The 25,325-nt window shown below is 46.9% G+C and overlaps 1 protein-coding gene across 1 annotated transcript in view; it reads right to left on the bottom strand.

The window, feature by feature from the left end:
- RAPGEF5 (Rap guanine nucleotide exchange factor 5) overlaps window positions 1-15,291 on the bottom strand; it is a 126,110-nt gene extending 110,819 nt beyond the window's left edge. The window contains exons 1-2 of the mRNA XM_044428438.1: window positions 13,950-15,291; window positions 3,142-3,190 (exon numbers count right to left, since the gene is read on the bottom strand). Of these exons, the coding sequence (XP_044284373.1) occupies window positions 3,142-3,190; window positions 13,950-14,147 (247 nt within the window). The 5' untranslated portion in view covers window positions 14,148-15,291. The remainder of the gene's footprint in view (window positions 1-3,141; window positions 3,191-13,949) is intronic.
- Window positions 15,292-25,325: the final 10,034 nt, after the last annotated feature.

Here is a 25,325-nt window from a genome sequence, read left to right as displayed (position 1 = left end):
GCAATTTCCTATCTCTGGTGTGCAAATGGTCATTAACTTTCTGTTGACCTGAGGTGTAAAGCTAATATTGAATTTGCAGGAAGGACTACTCATTATTCTAGTTTAGTTTCCAGGGAGCAAGGGAGTCCCAAAGGATCTATTCCTCAGATATCAAATACGATACAGTATCTTACCATCCCAGTCCCACATCACTGCAAAATATAAAGGAGAATTTCCTATTATTTTGAAGTGTTTAGGAATAAATAACAGATGATAACTACAGCAAGATGGCAAGGACTCCCCCCAATCATTTACAGGAAAAAAAACAGGTATGCCATCAAAATTAAAAATTTAGATCATGGCCTGTCTGACACTTCGTTAGAAGCAGAGTTAATTAGTGTTCATTTTTCTCAACTCTGGCTAATTGACCACAAGAGAACTAAACCACAAAATTAAGCACTAGAAACTAGATATGCCTGTATTAAATATGTAGTATTGTGATACCTTTCTATACGGAATCATGATCTGAATACATTCCTGTGCGTAAAATGCATTGCTATGGATATTTTAACTCATTACCTGAAATGTGTTTATAATTCAGTGCCACCAGTTAGCTTATCTTTTCATATTTCAGTGTGGAAAAGGCCATGAACGATTACATATGTCTTTCATATTTGTGATAGGTTTTCCTTGTATTTGCACCACCTATGATAAAACCTGAAAGTCCTTCAAACATTTTTGACTTCACACAAATGCAACTGCTGATATTTTTGCTATTGTGGCTACTTTGTGTGTGTGTGGGGGGGGGGAGTATTGTTTCTCTTATGTTGTATTTTACCACTATATGTAAATAAATTGAAGGTGCTATTATATTGATCAGTATATAAACATTAATAAATACGACCTCCTTCATGAAGACCTCCTCAATGGTTACCAGCAGCAACCATTCCAAACGCTGATCTGAGGAAAACAGCCATTCCACCAGAATTCAATAAATTTGTTCTTCCTGATTCCCTTTCTTTTTAGTCTTCAATCTTTTTTAGATTTTGAGCCTGCATATTCTGTTGCTTCATTATACATACACCACTATGGGAACCTTTTTATCTAAGGAGTGGCTTGAACATACTTAAATTTTTATTTATTTATTTAAAGCTTATATATACCATCCACTACAAGCATCTCAGGATGGTTTTACAATCAAAGCAGCACAAAATAAAATGGAACACTGCATCCAAAACTTCCAGTAAATAAAACTCACCTTAAAACCTATTAAGCATTAAAATAATGGAAAAAATAAAATGTGCTTTGCTTGGCATGAAAAGAAATAAAGCATTAGCACCAGGCAAACCTCTCTGGGGAGCATATTCCATAATTAATATTTTCAATGACAATGATAGTGGTTTTCTTTTAAAGAATTTTCATCTATTTCTGATCTGAATAATCTTTTCCTGGAAGGTTCTCTAGAGCAGAGAACTAAATCATCTCTGAAACTCTGCAAAGTGCATTTTTATTTAAAAATTAAAATAAAAGTATTACCACTCATTCAATTTTCAATGCATTCTAGCTAGGGAGAGGCTAGTTTCTGATGAATAAGATGGGCACAAGGTTTCCTTCAAATCCTGGGAGCCTTCCTTAACCTCAAAAATCTGTCTTGGCTCTTCATCTGCTTTCAATTTCCTTTACCATACACAAATCATATTCACTGACTTGATGAAATCCAAATTCCATGGATCAACCCCAGAAACAATGACTATAGAAAAGCATGGTTATCTTTCTCAGATCTAACCCTTTCAGCATTTATCCTTTTGAAAAGCAGACCTATGAAATCTCCATGCTAACAAGGACAAGCCATTTAATTAAGATAACTAACAGCATATGTACTTTGGGATGCAGCCTCCAAATATTTCAACTCCCTTCCCCTTCACAGTCACTTGTTTTCACATTAAACACTAGCAAGTGTGTATATCCCACAGCAGCAGCAGATCTAAGCAAGAAAAAAATCTGCGTACTATCTTCAAAAACAGTAAAACTGCTGCCAAAAAAATAATGTGGAATCAAGTCTTTGCTCAAGGCCAAAAGGCCCTTCTACATATGCAAGAAAAACAGCACAAGCTTTCAAGTATTGCAACAATGAATAAAGCTGTCAAAGACAGGCTGAACCCTAGCACATCAGTTCCGGGCGCCACCATTTGTAATATATAATGTTTTGTTTAATTGAAAATTGCTTGGATACACAAAATTACAAGTGCAGGCCACTTGAACTGGTCAAATAAACATTGCTGCCAAACTAGTACCAAAGTATTGCATCACTGAGATTCTCTTGATGGCATTCTGTGTTCCCATTTTATTTTATGGTAGCAAAAGTGACTAAAAATGTATCAAAATACTGCAGCCTTATATTCAAATATACAAAGCCAAATTGGACTTTTACTAGCAACAAATTAGCACTAGTCCCTCTGTTAATACTAAGCTCATGGAGCTGACTGATGCTCTTCATAAACACCCACCTTGTTTTGGCAAATTAGCACACAAATGAAACTATGAACATTATTTCATGGACATATTTAATTCCAGATATTTATCAAGCTGACTGAAGCCAAAATCAGGTAATTATGTTTTCATAGGTTTTCCATTTGCCATGTAAACAGCAGCAAGCAATCCAATGCAAACGATATACTGAGGAAGGGAAACTGGGACAAGGAGCTAAAACAGGAAAGGTAGCAAAGGCTGAGTCCATTTTGTCTATTCCATCACCTGTTCAACACTGAAAATGAACTGAACCATGTAAGCTTCACATGTAAGCTTGACGGTCATTTTCCTTTACCATATTCTTTTTATTTTGGAAATGTTAAAAAGTCCAGTAAGTCATTTGGATTGTTGGAAAATATGAGTTAGTACATCAGTGGTCACACAGAGGCTTAACACAATGAAAACAAAATTCAAAATCAGGACATACAAATTTCAACTAAAGAAAATTGTATGTGAATATTAATTAGTGAAAAAAACAAACAAACAACAGGCTTGATCTGTAAGAAAAACTGTTCCAAAATCCTGACTGAAATCAGCAACTCAAGTTCTTCTTACTTCTCAAATAGTTTTATATGATTTTTCTTTCTTTAGATACAGCTCACAACATCAGAATCAAAACCTTGGTATACTCACCCAGTTTTCTTGCCTTCATAGCAAGAACAGACGCCAATTCTCTCTGCATCTAACACATCAAGAAAATAAAGTGTTACAGTTCTGCCAATCATCAAAGTTATTATGTATACAGAGTAAATATTTTTAAGCAGAAAAAAGAGTCACTATTGATTTTTGACTATGTCAGCAATATAAGCAACAGAGATTCCCACACAACTTATACACCCTCTTTAGGCTATAGCAATAAGCAATGCTTTCGGTCTGAGGCTCATGGATTTACAACAGAAATTGAGTCAAGCTGCAGTTCAATGCTCACCTCCCTGGAAGTCAAACCCATCTAAATTATTTAATTTATATCCTGCTTTTCTTCCAAAAATTCCATTCAGTGTAGCTTGTAAAAATAATGGATTAAAACAATGTTAAATTCAATAAATACATTTACAGAATAAAAACAGAATGCAATCACAAACCCAAACCTTCTTGAATAAGGCAGCCTTTGCTTATCTTTGGAATGACAGCAGAGAGGGAGCACTGAGCACTCAGCAGAATGAAGCATACTTCTGAACAAATGCGCACTGGATTACATTACTACCCAAGTGGCACTATGCTTATTAAAAATGCTTCAGCAAAATAATTGTAAAACATTAAAAGGTAAGATCAGTGGTATATGTATGATTGGAGTAGAACCATATGTGATGGTAGCTATATGAAGAGTAGGGTACTTAAAGTGGGAACTGATTTATAATTATTTATCGTGTATTCAATTTGGCACCAAAACTTTCTCAGAGATGTTTTCTCCTAATTGAAGAAGCAGAATGGCTGGGCAGCCTTTTATTCTGTTGTGGGGCACATCCTTTTGTGAACAATCTGTCAGAGGACACTTGGTGAGTAGGCTTAAAGCCAGCAGTGGGGAAAGCCAGAGCTAAATGTAAATGGATCATCTTCCTTCTCCTTCCCCCATCTTTCTCTCTCTCTCTAACTCTCTGCTGCCCCCGTTCTCTATCCCTCTGCCAGGGAAGGAAAGATGGTTCTTGTTGGAGAGCTGAACTGATAGAATACAGACAGTTTTTGAAATTAGGCCAATGGCTCCTAGATCTGGTTAAAGAATAAGGACCTTGAGTTTATTAAACATTAGGGGTCCTGATATGAGTGTTCTTCACCTGCTTTAGTAAAGCATTCGGCACATGAGCAATTGTCAACAGTGCCAGTTCCTGCAATTTGCTGAAATCAGTAACAGTGCAGTCTCTGAGTGTGACCACATGTATTGCTGTGAAAAGCAGTCCCCAAGTTATCATTCCAGGGAGGCAAATACATTTGCAGCCATTGTGAGTGATTGCAGGGAAGCCTAGTAAAGGACGTGATAGAAAGTTGTAATTAAAAAAGAATAGTGTGGTATAGTAGCTAGACTGCCAGACTGGGATTTGGGAAATCCAGGTTCAAGTCCCCACTCAGCCTTGAAGCTCACTGGAGGATTCTGGGTAGGTCACTGATTCTCAGCCTACCCTGCCCCACAGACTTGAGGAAATGGAAATGAGAAGAACTGTGTAAACCACACTGGGTTCTTTGTAAGAGGAAAGGAGGAGGAGAATATACTAAATAGTATCAGTGCATTAAAGTTATACAGATTTCATGCCATGTCTGTGTAAAAAATAAACATTATTGACTCCTATCAGGAATGCATAGAAAAAATACTCTACTGCTTTTAAAATTCCCTACTATTCAAAATATGGGAGCTTACTTCTCCTAATTCAGCACAGGGTCTATGGCCATGCTTTCCAGTTGATGAAATGAGCTGTACAAACAGCTCCAGCTCTCAGGAAGGCTGCACTACCTTCTCTGTATTATGACGGATTGCAAGAATGGGGTAGATGGAGGAGGTCTGATTAATGATGCCACCACTGGCAGAGGAGAGATCATTTGCAAAAAAAAACAAAAAACCCCAAACCCTGGAATATCCCCTAGGCTTGCCACTAGCACAGTAGCAGTATTCAAACCAAGCTATTTGCACTTGTAAGAGCACTTATCTGAGTCAAACTACTGGACAATTTCCCAGCATGTGGCAGCTGCCCGGTGCTGTTAACTGCACTGCTAGTGAAATGGCTGCATGTGCCGTATGTCAAGCTCAACAAACTGAAGTCAGCGATTTGAGCAATTTTGCCCAAAAGCCAGAGTGAGTGCAGACTGAATACCACAATTGCCTTAGACAGAGATATGTGGATTTTGGCCCTTTATCATGCAGCAAGAATGCAAAGTGAGTTTTCTGACTTTAAAAAAAAGACCTCTTCTTTGGGCAAGTTATTTCACTGCATCTGTAATTATGCAATATAATTTAGACTTGCTGCTGAAGTCTTCCATAATACAATGTAACATACTCTAACAGTTAGATTCTTATAGAAAGCAGCAGAATTACTTCCCCCAGCTTGTCGTTCATAAAAAGTGAGAGGCAAACTTCACTACCGTCATTTGAAAAATATCCTTGCTATCTCATAAGAAGACTGGGGCCATGAGAAAATAAAGGTTGTTTTCCCCCATGGAGAGGAAAACTCAGAAATGTTGAAGAAACACACAGTTCTTGCTTTCTTAAGACCTCTAAAATTAAATATATTGTTTCTAAGGGAGTACATAAAACTGTGCTGTATTATACACTGTATAGTACACAGATGGTACACTTTGTTTTATTCAAACAATTCCAAGTATGTACAGAGCAGAAAGTACTCAAGAGTACCTAAGCATATCTTAGCTTCTATTTTCATCTTTTAGTTTTTCCTTATTTTGCCAACTGTCATCAATACTGTTATAATAAAAGTTTATATTATTCTGAACTCGGAAACATTCTCCTCTTCATGTTGGCAACATTATTCAGAGAAAGGGGGAAAACTCATTTTAAAAGAGCTGAAGAAACAGTCATTGACCAAATTTTACATGAGTCTTCCTCAACATTTTATCCTCTCATCAGTCCCATTAAAGCAAATGGTTGGGAATGATGGGAGTTATACACCAAAATATTTGGAGGGCACAAGATTGGAGACAGCTGTGCAAAACCATTGTTCACTAAGTACTTTAGGCTTTTGTGTACCCCCTTCCTCCCACACAAATGAGAAGACGACTTTTCATAAGAGAAAATGTCAATTTTTCCATTATAAGAATTGGAGAAAATCCTGGAAAAAGTTGTTGCTGCAGATCTACATATCTTTAATCCTAACATAATTGCAGCACAAATATATGCATGCTTTATTTGTTACATGTATATCCCACCTTTACTCCAAGAAGCCCAGGGTGGTGTTCATTGTTCTATTTCTCCTCAATTTTTCCCACAACAGCACTGAGAGGTATGTTAGGCTGAGCACTGGTGAGTGGACCAAAATCATCCAGTGAGTTAAGTGACCAAGCGGAGACTACAACCCGGGTCTCCCCAGCCCTAGCTGAACAGTCTAATGACACACCTCATTGGACGTTTTATCAGAAATGTCTCATTTTTCCCCAGACTACAATGGATGGTAAGAATTTTGATGCATTCCATAACATTTTGCCCAGAAGGCTTTGGTTAGCAGCTACAGCTAGGCTTCCCTTTCATGTCCTGGGAATTTATTTATTTATTTATTTATATTGCAATTTATATCCTGCCTTTTTCCTACAAAGGGCTCAAGGCAGCTGACATCATCTCTCCTCCTGCATCTTATCCCCACAACAACAACCCTGTGAGGTAGGTTGGGCTGAGAGTCTGTGACTGGCCCAGAGTCACCCAGTTGGAATGAGAACTAGTGCATTTTGCCTCTGCTTTTATTTATTTAGAAGCATTTGTATGCTGCTCAATTGTGCCCCAGCTCACAGTCATTATTATGTAATGTTTACAACTACACTAGAGATCCCCTATAACCAAAATCTGTACAGTTAAAGATGACATGAAGCTAACATGAGGTTTTCTATTCTGATGTCTTTCAAATACGTCTACTGAAAAGTAATGCACAAAATAATGCTTAATTTTTCAAGAATACATGTTATACCCCAAGATTTTAATTTTCATTATTGGAAAGGATTGTCACATTGAGATTAACTTCCGATCCCTCACATGTGCAATTTTTCCATATAGAGCAATTTCATACTAATCACTTATATGATATACCCTTAATAATCCCTTTCACAATTTAAATTCTGTGATGGAAACCCAGGTGGGTAATCATGGGGAAAAGGTCAGATTGTCATAAAAGAACCCATGTGGTCATGGCAGAGATGAATGCCACAGCGCAAATGTCCTGGAGATGTCATCCTGAGATTACTGTCAGGTTCAAGAGGCATCACAACTAAATCAATCATACCTTAGTAAATTAATGTTCCATTGATATTTTTTATGATTGCTCCTGCTTATACAAGCTAAGACATATTGAAAGTTAAATCATAAGAGATTAACAATGTGTGGTCAACCAGAGAAAGTGAAGCAGTTTGCATAAAGACAGCAATCATATAAACTGAATTAGTACTTTGTGAGATTCACAAAGGAATAAAATAAAATCTTTATCAAGAGGTATTTATCTTTTTAAATAAATGCATAAATTAATCTTCATATATAGATATAAATACAAAAGAAAGGGATGTTTTCATACAAAGGCATATTCAAAATTCTGCAGCTTTGAAGAATTGTCTTTCATTTTGCTTTGTTTTAAGATTGCATATGACTAAAGCCTCTTTCCTGCCTTCCAATTTATTTCTACACTCCTTACTTCCCAGTAGCCAAAGCTCTCAAAAGCACAAACTACAAATACAAAAATACTATGTATGTTTCAGTATGCAAAATTAAAATACCCTGTAAGCAGCTAAATTAATTTCAGCATAAAGCAGCTTATGTAAACACCCCATAATACCATTAATTAGCATTAAATTCCTGGAAGAAGATGCAGTCTTAACCTGGTGCTAAACAGATGACAGAATTGGCACCAGGCAAACTTCAGTGGGGAAAATGTAATTAGGTGAGGGGAACCGCTAAAAAGCCTTTCTCCCTTGCTGTCACTCTCTGGGCCTCCTCAGAGTTAGCACTCAGAGTAATGGCTCAGATGCTGATAGCAAACTCGGGCAGATGCAGGCATTATGGTCCCAAGCCTTTATAAGGCTGTAGAGATGAAAAGCAGCACCTTGGATCAGGTTCAGAAGCATATAGGCAACCAGTCCCAGTATAGGTGATGTATGTTCAGACCTGCTGGTCCCAGTTATCAGTCTGCCTGCAGCATTTTGCATAAATTACAGTCTTTAAGGGCAGCCCCACACAGACTGCATTGCCATAATATGGGGATAATCTACTGAAACCAGGTTATCCCTGACCAGATAGGGGCCTAGCTGAGCCAGCAGCTAAAGCTGGCAAAAGGCATTCCCTGATTTTTTCTGCTCCTTTCTGTTCATATTTTTAAAAAGCAATGCATTAGGCATAATCAGATTACTGCCAGAACAAACCAATAGAATATTATTTTTCTCTCTCTTGGAATCAAGACCTTATGAAAGAGAATGAGTTTGAGTTCAAAAACTAATTTCAAATATTTGGCATAAACTATTTAGGTCAATAAAATGCATCAATTCTGTTGCGCTGAGCATGTCATCCAAATATATAAAGAATTATTTAGTCATAGACTTTAAGATATATACTTCAGATGTCTATTTCTTCTCATCTGATGCTTATACAAACCTGCCTTTCCAACTGTGCTTTCCGTTCTATTTACTCATTTTCAACAGGTAAAACCAGGATCTACCTTCTGTTTCTGTCCAGGCACAGAGGACACCTTTGCCTGGTTTTTGAGAATCCCCATTCTCTTACAAACCAGCTCATCACATTTAGCTGGATCTTCTGACTCTCTATGTAGTACTTTCAGGGGCTGAATCAGCTACTGTAGGAAGCAGAGGATGGCAAAGTCTGCTGCCATCAGCCCAGTTGTATGATCCTAAATGCGGATCCAAAATACATTATTTTACAAATGTACATAAGAAAAATCAAATGCAAAGTAGGTTGCATTAAAATTGTATAAAATCGCATGTTGAATCCAACTAGCAGTTCCTGTTAATTGCATTGGTCAGCAGGTTGGATTTTCCCATGCTCCAAACAGCTGGGGAACTTCTGGAGCGCATGTCAGCAGCATGGAGAGCAATAAGGAATGAAAGTGCTCACACAGTGTTGAATGCAGCCCCATACATTTAAAATTTATAGCTGCAGAAAGCTATTGCATTAAACATGCTTGCGTATCAGCTCTTCTTTGCAAAATTTAGTTTTATCAAGACTGATGCCAAGAAGATTTTGCCCTGGAAGCTAACAAAAATGAACAAAATTCTACAGTGTTTTTGTACTAAATATGGGGAAAATTATTTGACAAGATTTGGAAAAGAATGGAGCCTTCCTCAGAGAATACTAGAATTCAAAGCAATGTAGAGTAGTACACAACTTTTTTGTAACTGCTTCTTTACCTGTCATGTTACATACTAAATTTGTTTTCCTTTTTTTCTATTATGTATTCACTTTTGACTTCGTTTTTTTTTTTTTTTTGGATTTTTATGGATTTCTTCTAATGTATTGTTGTTGTTGTACCCCTTTAGAGCACAAATCCTATACATAAATCCATCCATTATGAGACTTAGGGATTTGGCAGAATCCCTACTGCCAAATCTGAAATCAAGGGGACCTGAAACAGGCCACCAGGAGAAACATTATTAAAAGCTGCCCCCAGAGAGACAAGACTCCACCCAAAAAAGCATAGGATATAGCATGTAATCACTGGTATGCATATAAGGAGACTGTAACTTAAACCCAAGGGCACATGGCATGGGGACATCTCTCTCTCTCTCTCTCTCTCTCTCTCTCTCTCTCTCTCTCTCTCTCAGGCTCCATGTCATGCACAGATTTCACTCACAAAGGAGAACTCGGGTGATGGGAAACTACAGAGATGGGACACTTCCCATACAAACAGCCTGCCCCAAGAATGCACACAGAACATTGAGAACATTGCAATATTACTCTGCTCAACAACCAAATTGAGCATCATCTCTGGACTCCAGACATGAACACCCACTCCACTACAAGAATGGGGAGTGACAGGACAGCAGAACTCATACAAGGTGAGCAAGGGAAGGGCGAATGAATGCTGGAATGACTGCTGCATCTGTTTCCTAAGTGTCCCCTCCATCCACTTCAGGAATGCTGTATATTGCAGCTTCATAGTTCAGATGCAGGGAGCAGAGGAATGCCCCCTGAAACACTTGATTCCTGCATGCTGCTGCAGCCAAACAGTTAAGAAACTGTCCTGTGGTTTATGATATGGGCTCAAGTTTCAGCCACAACTTGTTTTCCCCACAATACAAATATCTTCCCACCTACTGGCATAACGTATTTGCTCCTTCTCCCCCTAGTGTGTGAACCAGAAGCTCATTCTATATGGAGTCATGCTTCCCAGCACTGAGCCTTACAGAATGAGCTACTTAAGACTGTTACTTTCTCTATGTGTCTGTGATGGCTCTTGGTTCTTTGGTGTCTGCCTCATTCTCTCCTGGCAGGTGTGAAGAAGGTCCAGGAATAGTGTCATGTGTGCATGCTCTGGCAAGATTCCCAGGTGCGCACAAGTAGCGGCCTGTTTTGGTGGGACTGATAGCTCAGACTTTGAGGTAGATGGGGAGCTGGCTGAACCAGACGAGGTTCAGAGCTCACACTCTGGCAACGGAATTGCTCCCTCTGTGTGTGGGCATAGTCACCAACTGGTTGTCACAGCTGGTATTTCCAGGAACACTGTGGATGTATTTGCTGTTTTAACACTATTTTTAGAGCTTTGTGTTTTTCTGTCCCCAGGATGGGCAAGCAGAGCACACAGCAGGTACGCTACGAGCAAAGCTGTGGCTTATTTTTTCTCAGCTCCAGCCTAAATACAGAAGAGTACAGAATCTAAGGTACTAATGCAATGTGTTTGTGAATTTGGGATATTTATATACTGCCTTTCAAAAGAATTCCCAAAGAAGCAAACCAGATGGGACGATTTGATAATCTGATAAATGTACACTGTAAGCATCTTCAAAACAAACAACTGAGATAAAAAAGTGGACTGGTAAGATTGATTCAAAGGCTTAAGAACATAAGGACATCACTGGAAGGAATCAACCAACATGCCCAGCAAGTATCTCTTTCATTGTTATTTCCGAGTGAGGTGCCACCACCAAAAAGTCCCTTGCTTCTACAGTCACCCAGAACATCTCATTTGGGAGGGGCACAAGGAAAGAGCCTCCAACAAAGACCTCAAAGTCAAGGTATGTTCAGAGACAGATGATCCTTAATGTAATGTGGTCACAAGTCATAAAAGGTTCTAAATGTCAAAACTAATCATTTGAATCAGGCCCAGAAATGGATCAGAAGCCAGTGCAACTGACAAAGAACCAGTGTGTGTATTTCTAATGCCAGATCCCTTTTAGTAGCCTTGCAGATGCATTCAAATGTGAACTGTCTGCACTGCAGTTGCTTCCTGCAATCTGACCAACTTGGCACTGTTCAACAAAGCTATTATCACTGCAAAGTCCCTTGCCCTTCCATTGTTTCAAACAAGTATGCATTTCCTTTACGGACAGGTTCTAGCCTGAATCATCAAGAAAAAGTAACTTCTACTATTGTTTTGAGGGGGGAAACTACTTCCAAAAGCAAGGTTATGTGCCCTGAATCCCTGTGGGAAGCAAGCAGGGAAAAAACCAAAAAAATATGCCCCTCTGGTACTTTGAAGTACTGTGCCATGTGATAATATAGTTACATCACACACACATACATACATAAGTTCTTCCCTAATCTTGTTTTTAGTTTATGTGGCTACAATTTGTATCAATATTTTATTTATCAATTACTGATACACTGTTTAACTTGGCAAATAATTATTTTATATGTAACACTGATAAAGAAAGGCCTTTGTTCCTTTTGGAAGTTGAAAACATTGATCTTGGACATTTCATATGGATTTAAGACTCCTAGTTCCATGTCCAAGAAGTCTAAATAGATGACAAATTAAACATTGCCAAACAATCCATCTTGCATTAAGTGGAGTTCATTCTGTGGTCATTGCTAGTATCCCTTGTGCTGCAACAGTCAAGAAAATCAAAGTTCAAAATCCATAGATGCCTTCTATTCTTTCCTATCTGGACCATCAGTCTATATTTTCTTTGGCAGCAACCAGGAGAGAAAAACACTGCCAGGGATGTCATTTTGGTACCCTCAGAATATGGCATCTAAGGCAGTTGCCCTGTTCGCCCATTCCCCTATAAGAAGCAGTCCTAGCTGGGATCCTTTACCTAATGTCATGGAACACCATGACAAAAATTAGAAAAACCAAGCAAGGGAAAGGAATTAGAGTCTTCCATCAGCAATTTATTACAAAGCAGACAAATGTCTGCACAACTCATCCACCAGAACTAGAAAGCAGGGGTAAGGAAAGCTCAGAGAAGAAGGTATAGGATGACAACAGAGCAGGTTGTTGACGCACCAATTTCATATGACTTAGGAGGTTCTCTGGCATTAATAATGACAGTTAATGATCATGTAATGCCACTGCAGTCTATTTCAACAAGTCATTGGGCATGATTCTTTCGTGTTCATTAGCAGGGACTGCCTCAGGATCAAAAAACACATTCCCACCAGCTAAGCAATTATATGGGTCAGACATGATCAAGCTTAAGTAATGGGTTTACGATGAACCCAATAGTTGTTGTTACTGAAGTGTGGGTTATCCTGATTTCTGAACCAAGCTATGCTAACAAGTCATGGTTTGTTAACTGTGAACAACCTAGGAAGAGAACTCTTTTGTCTGTTGCTGGGGTATGAACTTTGGGTTGTTCACCACAGCTTGTTATCTTGGCTGAGTTCAGACAACATGATAACCTTTGTTTCAACAACAATCCATACTCAGCTCTTACATGTGAGTTATTATGTTCTTCAAACTGTATCATTGCCTGTGCCTCAGAGAGACCTGCTTTTTTTCCTGAATTCTTTCTGATGGTGGCCACAAGACAGGTGGAGCCATTGTCTTTCCAGTAGTGAGGATGTTCACTCTTGTTATAGTAGACAAGAAGCTTTCTGAGACTTCTGCAAATATGTTGGATAATTTGATTAGTAGGTTAAATCTGGCATAGCTCACTGTAGTAAGAATGTATTTGTGTCCTCGGTGTTTAAAATGGTTGTTCTACAAGCAGTTTACCCTCAGCTGTGCAAGGTAATCCAATTATAACAGGTAGGAATATTCAAATGATTCTCTCAGTAGCATAAGCATAATCCCATTCCTTGGGCTATTTAAATGTTTGCCTCAGTATTATCACTCTTACTGATCTGGTTCACACAATCAAATTAGCCCATGATCGTTTATTTAAGCCACAGAGGACTGTGGCACATATCAGTCCAGTAGCTGGTAATATAGTATTTTTCTGGACAATAAATATAACTCCTGATATCACCATTCAGGTTTGAGGTGAGGCCAATTACAATCAAGGGACACCTCTCTGATGTGGTGTGTACAGTCTTCAAAATGTTCTCCCAAGAGAAGTTTGTCTGGTCACTGCTTCCTCTCCTTTTGGGCATGAGTAAAGAATAGCTCTAAGTTTTAGTGTTCTGCTCTTTCTTATGTTAATATAGATTACTCAACTTCATGGCATGTAACAGCAAACTATTGTTTTAATTGCTACCCTGAAAATGCTTTAGAAGCGAATATTAGGATGTCCTACAATGTTAACTTGCTGCTTTTGGATTGTGACTCATATGGGGAATCAGAACTGTGATGTGAGATTACGACCTGACACAAATAAATAACTTCAATTAAAGTAAGATCTTATCATAGACTTACCGCAGAAGTGAGCCGAGCAAGAATCTCAGCATTGGTTTCAGTTGTGTCTTCTATTTTTCTATTGTTCCTTTTAAAAAACGTTAAAACACATATAAAACATCTCAGAAGTGCCATGTGAGGATGAGGAACAGGAATTGCTCCAATTAGACTAATGCACTTAAAGCAAAGTGGATGCACATTATGACCAAGGTATGACATATTCTAGCTAATTAAAGCACTTTTGACATTACAACCAAGTGCTTTTCTTTTATTCAAGCATAGCCATATTAAGAAAACCTGCTGCTAAAATCAAAGAATCTATTCTTCTAGCCTCTGTTATAACCTAGCTGCTTTTACAGAGGCATATATGAAGACTTCAGAAGGAAATACACTCTTTCATTCTAATAACAAAGAAGAATGGTAATCTCTAAGCTGAACCAGGATTTATCCCCATCCTACCAGTCTCTCAAGACCCATAATTGGAGACTAACTCAACCAACTGCAAGCTAGCCTAACCCCAGCTTTGCCCAAACACCCTCCTTCTCTAGTGGATTAGGCTAGCTGATCCAAACCATCTTGTGAAAGGCACATCCTTTCAATAACACCTCCCGGCTTCCAGGTCAAGATCTAGAAGGTCTTTTTCTTCCCTACTATATATCTATAGAAGGTAAGGGAACCTTTATAGCAGGAGAAGCCATCTGCCCTATGTCTCAAATGAACTTCAAAAGATCCATTACTGGGGCACCCCCTTGCCACCCACAACTCAGCTTCTTGAATCCCTAAGCCCTTTCTCTTGCCCCACTTGTTCTTGTCCTCATCTCTCTTCAACACCATACTTTGCCACCCATTTGCCCTTGCTTTTGCATTTGTGAACACTTCAGAGTATTATTATTAGTCCAAACACAAATAAATGAGTTTTCATCAAAGTATCAAATAGTGTATAGCTCATCTAATGCATGACTTGCATCCTACATGACTGCGCTCTACAAATAATTAGACAGCTGTATCCTTCTAGCCTGATTTTTTCCTTGCTTTTATCCAAGAGGTCCCTTAAAGTATTAGCAACGAATTACTATAGGAATTACGTAGGCAACTGACCTCTTGTACAATGCCAGAGGTGCACAGGCTCCCACCAATTTCCTCCACACTTAAGTACCTTGTATATCAGTGATTTAAGGATCAGACTCCACCTTGCCTTTGGGGCACATGCATTGGCAGGGGAAGCCTGTTATGCATTTTTCTCTGATGATTAGACGGTGGCCATGGGTGGTGATGAAAAAAGCATGGCAAAACCGAAAAAAAAAATGCTACTGCCTGTGCTGTCACTCTTCAAGGCGGCCAAGGCCAGGGATTCATTGGTCCATAAAAATGAATGCACCTTCTCCTTTGGTACATGTGTACTTGACAGAGAATCCATTGTTGCCACAGATTCTGACCACTAAAGGTTAGGGAAACATGGTAGTGTAGCCTATGCAAGCTACTAATGGATATGTACATTCCCTAGGCCTACATCCCTTTTGAATCTACCAGTACGGAATGGAGTACTGTAAGAACCAATATATTCAGCAATGCTTTGCTTGTTGGGGATTGCAATTCTACAGGGTTGAATTGCAGTTATGTGGAAAGCCAGATGGGAGTTATTGCAATCTTTTATTTTCAGGATGTATATGTATATAGATGTGCAGACTGACAGGCATGTGTAGTCCATAACCTTCACATGCAATTATTGAGAAAGTGTTGAGCACCCCAATATAATCCAAACACTGCAGATCATTAAGAAAGAGTAGTTACTTATAATATACTTACAGATTACATGTATCAATCCTTGGAGGAATAACAGGCACCAGCTGCAGTAAATGTTTAACACCATTTTTCCATCCATCAGCTCCTTCATATTCACAGAATATGTGGATATGTGAATAAGTACACTCATCAGCTGAGAACTGGTAGAAAACATACTTGTCTTGAAAATAAATCTGTCTATCCACTGTTGAAAAAACAAGCAAAACAAATCAATAAATCACAGAGTTTATTTTTCACAGCTTTTCACAAAATTAAAAAATGCAGACTAAGATCCTAGCAAGTTATCAAATAATTTTTCTTCAGTCTATGAATAAGGGTCAGCTCTCTCTCTCTCTCTCTCTCTCTCTCTCTCTCTCTCTCTCTCTCTCNTCCGCGCAGGAATCTGTTTTCGCCGTTCCGAGTGCGTTACGACGGTCATAGGACCGCCGAGAGGCCGCGATTTCCCGGCTCAACCCTGACAGAGGGGCAAGAGTTCCCCCGAAAAGAGAGGCACGCGGATACACCTAATCCTCTTTGAGCATCTGTCCCTCACGCAGGCATCCCTTTCCGCCCGTTCAGACCACGTTCCGATGGTCGGAGGCCCGCCCGGTGGCCGTGATTTCCCGGCCCCAGCTTGACAGAGGGGCAAAACTTGCCGCGAAAAGGAGCCATGTACACGCACTTACTCCACAATAGGACGCTGTCCCTCCACGCAGTCCTCCGTTTCTGCCTGTTCTCAGTCCGTTCTGACGGTCGGAGGCCCTCCCGGAGGCCGCGATTTCCCGGCCCCACTCTGCCAGAGGGGCTTAAGTTGCTCTGAAGTGAGGGCCACGCGCACACACATATTCCTCTTTGAGACGCTGTCCCTCCGCGCAGGTTTCCATTTCCATCCATACCGAGTGCATTCCGACGGTCAGAGGCCTTCCTGAAGGCCAGGATTTCCTGGCCCGACCCTGATATAGAGGCAAAAGATGCCCAGAAAACAGGGCGAAGCGCGCGGACCAAGTCCTCTTTGAGAAGCTTTCCTTCACGCAGGCCTCCGTTTCCGCGCGTTACGAGAACGTTCCGACGGTCGGAGGCCCTCCCGGAGGCTGCGATTTCCCGGCCCCACTCTGACGGGGGGGCAAAAGTTGCTCCGAAAAAAGGGGCACGCGGACAAACATAGTCCTCTTTGAGACGCTGTCCCTCACACAGGCCTCCGTTTCCGCCCGTTCCAAGCACGTTCCGATGGTCAGTGGCCCGCCTGGAGGCCGCGATTTCCCGACCCAACCCTGACAGAGGCCCACAACTTTCCTCAAAAAAAGGGTGACCCGGACACACTTAGTCCCTTTTGGGACGCTTTCCCTCCGCGCAGGCCTCTGTTTCTGCCCGTTCCGAGCACGTTCCGACGGTCGGAGAACCGCCCGGAGGTCGCAATTTCCCGGCCCACCCTGACAGAGGGACAACAGTTGCCCCGAAAAGAGGGGGATGTGCCCTCACCTAGTGCTCTTGGAGACGCTGACCCTCCGCGGGGGCCTCCGTTTCCACTGGTTCTGAGCACGTTCCGACGGTCAGAGTTCCGCCCGGAGTCCGCGATTTCCCGGCCCCACTCTGACAGAGGGGCAAATGTTGCCCTGAAAAGGGGTCATGCACGCGCACTTACTTCTCTTCGAGACGCTGACCCTCCACGCAGGTCTCCATTTCTGCCTGTTCCGAGTGCGTTCCGATGGTAGGAGGCCCGCCCGGAGGCCGCGATTTCCCATCCCCACCCTGACTGTGGGACCAAACTTGCCCAGAAAAGAGGGTGACGCGGAAACACCTAGTCATCTTTGAGACGCTGTCCCCCGCCCAGGCCTCCGCTTCCGCCCATTCCGAGCACGTTCCGACGGTCGGAGGCCCGCCCGGAGGCCTAGCTTTCCAGGCCCCAATCTGACAGAGGGGGAAAAGTTACCCCGGAAAGAGGGTGATGCGGATACACCTAGACCTCTTTGAGACGCTGTCCCTCCGCGCAGGCCTCCGCTTCCACCCGTTCCGAGCGTGTTTCGACGGTCGGAAGCCCGACCGTAGGCAGAGATTTCCCGGCACCACGCTGACAGTGGGGCTAAAGTTGTCCTGAAAACAGGGGGATGCGCGCGCACCTCGTCTTCTTGTAGACGCTGTCCCTCCGCGCATGTCTCCATTTCCACCCATTCCGAGCGCGTTCCGACGGTGGGAGGACTGCCCCAAGGCCGCGACTTCCTGGCTCCACCCTGACAGGGGGGCAAAAGTTGCCAGGAAAACAGGGTGATGCACGCACCTAGTCCTCTTGGAGACGCTGTCCCTCCGCGCGGGAAACCATTACTGCCCGGTCCGAGCGATTTCTGAAAGTCAGAGTCCCGCCCAGAGGCCGTGATTTCCCGGATGCACTCTGACATTGGGGCAAAAGTTGCCCAGAAAAGAGGGCCACGCGGACACACATATTCCTCGTTGAGACGCTGTCCCTCCACGTAGGCCTCCGTTTCTGCCCATTCCGAGCGTGTTCCGACGGTCGGAGGCTTGCACGGAGGCCGCGATTTCCCGGCCCCACGCTGACAGTGGGGCAAACTTTGCCCGAAAACAGGGGGACGCGCGTCCACCTAGTCCCCTTGGAGACGCTGTCCCTCCGAACAGGCCTCCGTTTCCGCCCGTTCTGAGGACGTTCTGATGGTCAGAGGCCCGCCCGGAGGCCGCGATTTCCCGGCCCCACCCTGACAGAGGCCCAAAAGTTTCCCAAAAAGGGGGTGACATGGACACACCTAGTCCCTTTGAGACGCTGTCCCTCCGCGCAGGTCTCTGTTTCTGCCCGTTCTGAGCGCGTTCCGACGGTCGGAGGCTTGCCCGGAGGCCGCGATTTCCCGGCCCCACACTGACAGTGGGGCAAACGTTGTCTAGCATCAGGGTGAAACGCGTCCACCTAGTCCCCTTTGAGACGCTGTCCCTCGCACAGGACTCCGTTTCCACCAGTTCCGAGCACTTTCCGATGTTAGGAGGCCCGGCCGGAGGCCGCGATTTCCCGGCCCCACCCTGATGGAGGCCCAAAACTTTTCAAAAAAGAGGGTGACCCGGACACACCTAGTCCCCTTTGAGACGCGGTCCTCCGCACAGGGCTCTGTTTCTGCCCGTTCCAACCACTTTCCAACGGTTGGAGGCCCGCCAGAGGCCGTGATTTCCCGGCCCCACCCTGACAGAGGCCCAAAAGTTTCCCCAAAAAGAGGGCCACGTGGACAGAGTTAGTCCCCTTTGAGACGCTGTCCCTCCGCGCAGAACTCCGTTTCTGCCCATACTGAGCACTTTCCGATGGTCGAAGTCCTGCCCAGGGGCTGCGATTTCCCGGCACCACCCTGACAGAGGGGCAAGACTTGCCCCGAAAACAGGGCGACGCGGACACACCTAGTCCTCTTTGAGACGCTGTCCCTCCGCGCAGGCCTCCGTTTCCGCCCATTCTGAGCGCATTCCGACAGTCGGAGGCCAGCCTGGGGGCTGCGATTTCCCCGCCCCACTCTGACAGAGGGGCGAAATTTGCCCCGAAAAGTGGGCCACACGGACACACCTAGTCTTCTTTGAGATGGTGTCCCTCCGCGCAAGACTCCGTTTCCGCCATTTCCGAGCCTGTTCCACATTCGGAAGCAGGTTTGGATGCTGCGATTTCCCAGCCCCACCCTGACAGAGAGGCAAAAGTTGCCCGGATAAAAGGGCGACGCGAGCACCTGGTCCTCTTTTAGGCGCTTTCCCTCCACGCAGGCCTCTGTTTCTGCCCATTTTGAGCACGTTCCGATAGTCGGAGGCCCACCTGGGGGCCACGATTTCCGGCCCCACTCTGACAGAGGAGCAAAAGTTGACCCGAAAAAGGGTCACGCGGGCACACCTAGTCCTCTTTCAGACGCTGTCCCTCCACGCAGGCTTCCGTTTCTGACTCTTCCGAGCCCGTTCCGACGGTCAGACACCGGCACGGAGGACGCGACTTCCCGTCCCCACCCTGACAGAGGGGCAAAAGTTGCTCCAAAAAGAGGGCCACGTGGACACACCTAGTTTTCTTTCAGATGCTGTCCCTCCACGCAGGAATCTGTTTCAGCCCTTTCCGAGCGCGTTCCACATTTGGATGCACGCCCGGACGCTGCGATTTCCCGTCCCCACCCTGACAGAGGGGAAAAAGTTGCCCCGAAAAGAGGGTGATGCAGACACACATAGTCCTCTGTGAGACGCTGTCCCTCCACGCAGGCTTGCCTTCTTGCCTGTATCGCGTGCGTTCCGAAAGTCAGAGGCACGCCCGAGGGCCCGGATTTCCCGGCCTGACTCTGACAGGGAGGCCAAATTACCCGGAAAACAGGGCGACGCACAAACCTGGTCCTCTTTGAGGCGCTGTCCCTTTGCGCAGGTCTCCGTTTTCACCCGTTCTGAGAGCGTTCCGACGGTCGGAGGCCTGCCCAGAGGCCGCAACTTACCGGACCTACCCTGACAGAGGGCAAAAGTTGCCCGGAATAGAGGGCCAGGTGGACACACCTAGTCCACTTTCAGACGCTGTCCCTCCGCGCAGGCCTCTATTTCCGCCAGTTCCGAGCGCGTTCCGACGATCGGATGCCCGCCCGGGGGCCGCGATTTCCCGGCCCCACCCTGACAGAGGGGCAAAAGTTTCCCTGAAAAGGGGGCCACGCGGAGACACCTAGTATTCTTTGAGACGCTGTCCCACCACGCATGCCTCCGTTTCCGCCTAAACCGAGCACGTTCCGACGGTCGGAGCCCCGCCAGAAGGCCGGGATTTCCCGGCCACCCCCTGACAGAGTGGCAAAAGGTGCCCGGAAAACAAGGGCGACACACGCGCAAATAGTCCTTTTGAGACACTGTCCTTCGCGCAGGCCTCCGTTACCGGCCGTTCCGAGCACGTTTCGATGGTCGGTGGCCAGTCCAGAGGACACGATTTCCCGGCCCCACGCTGACAGTGGGGCAAACTTTGCCCAAAAACAGGCAGACGCGCGTCCACCTAGTCCCCTTTGAGACGCTGTCCCTTGCGCAGGCGTCCGTTTCCACCCGTTCCGAGCACGTTCCGAAAATCGGAGGCCAGCCCAGAGGCCGCGATTTCCCGGCCCCACCCTGACAGAGGCCCAAAAGTTTCCCCAAAAAGAGGGTGATGCGGACACACCTAGTCCCCTTTGAGACGCTGTCCCTCTGCGCAGGCCTCCATTTCTGCCTGTTCTGAGTGTGTTCCGACGGTCGGAGGCCCTCCCGCAGGCCGCGATTTCCCGGCCCCACTCTGACAGAGGGACAAAAGTTGCTCCGAAAATAGGGACACGCGGATACACATAGTCCTCTTTGAGACGCTGTCCCTCCGAGCAGGCTTCCGTTTCTGCCCATACCGAGCGCGTTACGACGGTCGGATGTCCGCCAGAAGGCCAGGACTTCCCGGCCCGACCCTGACAGAGAGGCAAAAGATGCCCAGAAAACAGGGCGAAGCGCACGCACCTGGTCCTATTCGAGGCCTGTACCTTCGCGCAGGCCTCCGTTTCCGCCCGTCCGAGAGCGTTCTGACGGTCGGAGGCCCGCCCGTGGTCCTCGATTTCCTGGCCCCACCCTGACAGAGGGGCAAAAGTTGCCCAGAAAACAGGGCGACACGGGGATACCTAGTCCTCTTTGAGACGTCCCTCTAAGCAGGCCACCGTTTCTGCCCATTCTGAGCACGTTTTGATGGTCAGAGCCCCGCCTAGGGGCCGCGATTTCCCGGCACCTTCCTGGCAGATGGGCAAGACTTGCCCCGAAAACAGGGTGACGCGGACACACCTAGTCCTCTTTGAGACGCTGTCCCTCCGCGCAGGCCTCTGTTTCCGCCCATACCGAGCGCGTTACGACGGTCGGAGGTCCGCCCGAAGGCCAGGATTTCCCGGCCCGACCCTGACAGAGAGGCAAGAGATGCCCAGAAAACAGGGCGAAGCATATGCATCTGGTCCTCTTTGAGGCTCTGTACCTTCGCGCAGGCCTCCGTTTCCGCCATTACGAGCATGTATCGATGGTCGGAGGCCCACCCGGACGCCGCGATTTCCGGGCCCCACCCTGACAGAGGGGCAAAAGTTGCTCCGAAAAGAGGGCCACGCGGACACACATAGTCCTCTTTGAGAGGCTGTCCCTCCGAACAGGCTTCCCTTTCAGCCCATACCGAGTGCATTGCGACGGTCGGAGGTCCGGCCGAGGGACAAGATTTCCCCGGCCGTCCCTGACAGAGAGGCAAAAGATGCTCAGGAAACAGGGCAAACCGCGCGCACCTAGTGCTCTTTGAGAAGCTGTCCTTCGCGCAGGCCTCCGTTTCCCCCTTTCCGAGCGCGTTCCAACGGTCGGAGGCCCGCACGGAGGCCGCGATTTTCCGGCCCCACCCTGGCAGAGGCCCAAAATGTCCCCAAAAAGAGGGCGACGTGGACACACTTAGTCCCCTTTGAAACACTGTCCCTCCGCGCAGGCCTCTGTTTCGGCCTGTTCCGAGCAAGTTACGACGGTCGGAGGATTGCCCAGAGGCCACTATTTCCCGGCCCCACGCTGACAGTGGGGCAAACGTTGCCCCGAAAAGAGGGCCACTTGGGCACACCTAGTCCTCTTTGAGACGTTGTCCCTTGCGCAGGCCTCCGCTTCCGCCTGTTCCGAGGGCGTTCCGACAGTTGGAGGCCCGCCCAGAGGCCTCGATTTCCCGGCCCCATCCTGACAGAGGCCCAAAAGTTTCCCCAAAAAGAAGGTGAGGCGGACACAATTAGTCCCCTTTAAGACGCTGTCCCTCAGCGCAGAAATCCGTTTCCGCCCATTCCGTGCGAGTTCCGACGGTCGGAGGCCCGCCCGGACGCCGCGATTTCCCGGTTCCACCCGGACAGAGGTCCCAAAGTTGCCCCGAAAAGAGAGTCACGCGGACATACATAGTCCTCTTTGAGACGCTGTCCTTCGCGCAGGCCTCCGTTTCCACCCATTCCGAGCACGTTCCTACAGTCGGAGGCCCGCCCGGACACCGCGATTTCCCGGCCCCACCCTGGCAGAGGCCCAAAAGTTTCCCCAAAAAGAGAGAGCCGCGGACACGCCTAGTCCCCTTTGAGCCACTGTCCCTCCGAGCAGGGCTCTGTTTCTGCCCGTTCCGAGCACGTTCCGACGGTCGGAGGCCCGCCTGGAGGCCGCGATTTCCCGGCCCCACCCTGACAGCGGCCCAAAAGTTTCCCCAAACACCGGGTGACGAGGACACACCTAGTCCTTTATGAGACGCTGTCCCTCGGCACAGGCCTCCATTTCCACCTTTTCCGAGGGCGTTCCAACGGTCGGAGGCCCTCCCGGAGGCCGCGATTTCCTGGCCCACTCTGACAGAGGGGCAAAAGTTGCTCCGAAAAGAGGGCCACGCATACACACATAGTCCTCTCTGAGATGCTGTCCCTCCGAGCAGGCTTCCGTTTCTGCCCATACCGAGCGCGTTACGACGTTCGGATGTCCGCCCGAAGGCCAGGACTTCCCGGCCCGACCCTGACAGAGAGGCAAAAGATGCCCAGAAAACAGGGCGAAGCGCCCACACCTGGTCCTCTTCGAGGCCTGTACCTTCGCGCAGGCCTCCGTTTCCGCCCATCCGAGAACGTTCCGATGGTCGGAGGCCCGCCCATGGTCCTCGATTTCCTGGCCCCACCCTGACAGAGGGGCAAAAGTTGCCCAGAAAACAGGGCAACGCGAGGACACCTAGTCCTCTTTGAGACGTTGTCCCTCTAAGCAGGCCTCCCTTTCTGCCCAATCTGAGCACGTTCTGACGGTCAGAGTCCAGCCTAGGGGCCGCGATTTCCCGGCACCTTCCGGACAGATGTTGAAGACTTGCCCCGAAAACAGGGTGACGCGGACACACCTAGTCCTCTTTGAGACGCTGACCCTCCGCGCAGGCCTCCGTTTCCGCCCATTCCGAGCGCATTCCAACAGTCAGAGGCCAGCCTGGGGGCTGCGATTTCCCGGCCCTACTCTGACAGAGGGGCAAAAGTTGCCCCGAAATGGGGGCCATGCGGACACACCTAGTCTTCTTTGAGATGGTGTCCCTCCACGCAGGACTCCGTTTCCGCCATTTCCGAGCCTGTTCCACGTTCGGATGCAGGTTCGGAGGCTGCGATTTCCCGGCCCCGCCCAGACAGAGAGGCAAAAGTTGCCCGGATAAAAGGGCAACGCAAGCACCTGGTCTTCTTTGAGGCGCTGTTCCTCCGTGCAGGCCTCTGTTTCCGCCCATTCTGAGCGCGTTCCGACAGTCGGATGCCTGCCTGGGGGCCACGATTTCCTGGCCCCACTCTGACAGTGGGGCAAAAGTTGGCCCGAAAAAGGGCCACGCGGACATACCTAGTTCTCTTTGAGACACTGTCCCTCCGCGCAGGCCTCCGTTTCCGCCAGTTCCGAGCCCGTTCCGACGATCGGATGCCTGCCCGGAGGCTGCGATTTCCCGGCCCCACTCTGACAGAGGGGCAAAAGTTGCTCCGAAAAGAGGGCCACGCGGACATACCTAGTTCTCTTTGAGACACTGTTGCTCCACGGAGGCCTCCGTTTCCGGCCGTTCCGAGCGCGTTCTGATGGTCGGAAGCCCGACTGGAGGCCGCGATTTCCCGGCCTACCGTGACAGAGGGGCAAAAGTTGCCGCGAATACAGGGCGACGGGGACAAACCTAGTCCCCTTTGAGACGCTGTCCCTCCGCGCAGAGATCCGTTTCCGCCCATTCCGTGCGCGTTCCGACGGTCGGAGGCCGGCCCAGAGGCAGCGATTTCCTGGACCCACCCTGACAGAACTCCAAATGTTGCCCCGAAAAGAGGGCCACGCGGACAAACGTAGTCCTCTTTGAGAAGCTGTCCCTCGCACAGGCCTCCGTTTCCGCCCATTCCGAGACGTTCTGATGGTCGGAGGCCCGCCCGGAGGTTGCGATTTCCCGGCCCCTCCCTGACAGAGGGCCAACAGTTGCCCCGAAAAGAGGGGGATGTGCACGCACCTAGTCCCCTTTGAGACGCTGTCCTTCCACGCAGGAATCCGTTTCCACTCGTTCCGAGTGCGTTCCGATGGTCTGATGCCCGCCCAGAGGCCGTGATTTCCCGGCTCCACCCTGACAGAGGGGCAAAAGTTGCCCTGAAAAGAGGGCCACACGGACACACCTGGTTCTCTTCGAGATGCAATCCCTCGAGCAGGCCTCCGTTTCCGCCCATTCCGAGAGCATTCCGACAGTCAGAGACCCGCCCGGAGGCCTTGACTTCCTGGCTCCACCCTGACAGAGGGGCAAAAGTTGCCAGGAAAACAGGGCGATGCACGCACCTAGTCCTCTTGGAGACGCTGTCCCTCGCGCAGGCCTCCATTTCCGCCCGTACAGAGCACGTAATGACGGACGGAGGCCCGCCCGGAGTGAAAGATTTCCCGGCCCCACGCTGACAGTGGGGATAGAGTTGCCCTGAAAACAGGGGGGTTCCTGCGCACCAAGTCCTCTTTGAGAGGCTGTCCCTCCACGCAGGCCTCCATTTCCTCCCGTCACGAGTGCTTTCCGTCGGTGGGAGGCCCGCCCATAGGCCGCGATTTCCTGGCCCCAGCCTGACAGACGGGCAAAAGTTGCCCAAAAAGGGGCCACGCACCTGCACTTTCTCCTCTTTGGGACGCTGTCCCTGC

Source organism: Varanus komodoensis, unplaced genomic scaffold (genome assembly GCF_004798865.1).
Source record: "Varanus komodoensis strain SLA01 unplaced genomic scaffold, ASM479886v1 scaffold2, whole genome shotgun sequence".
Classification (NCBI taxonomy): Eukaryota; Metazoa; Chordata; class Lepidosauria; order Squamata; family Varanidae; genus Varanus; species Varanus komodoensis.
This window is presented reverse-complemented; position numbering and strand designations above follow the sequence as displayed.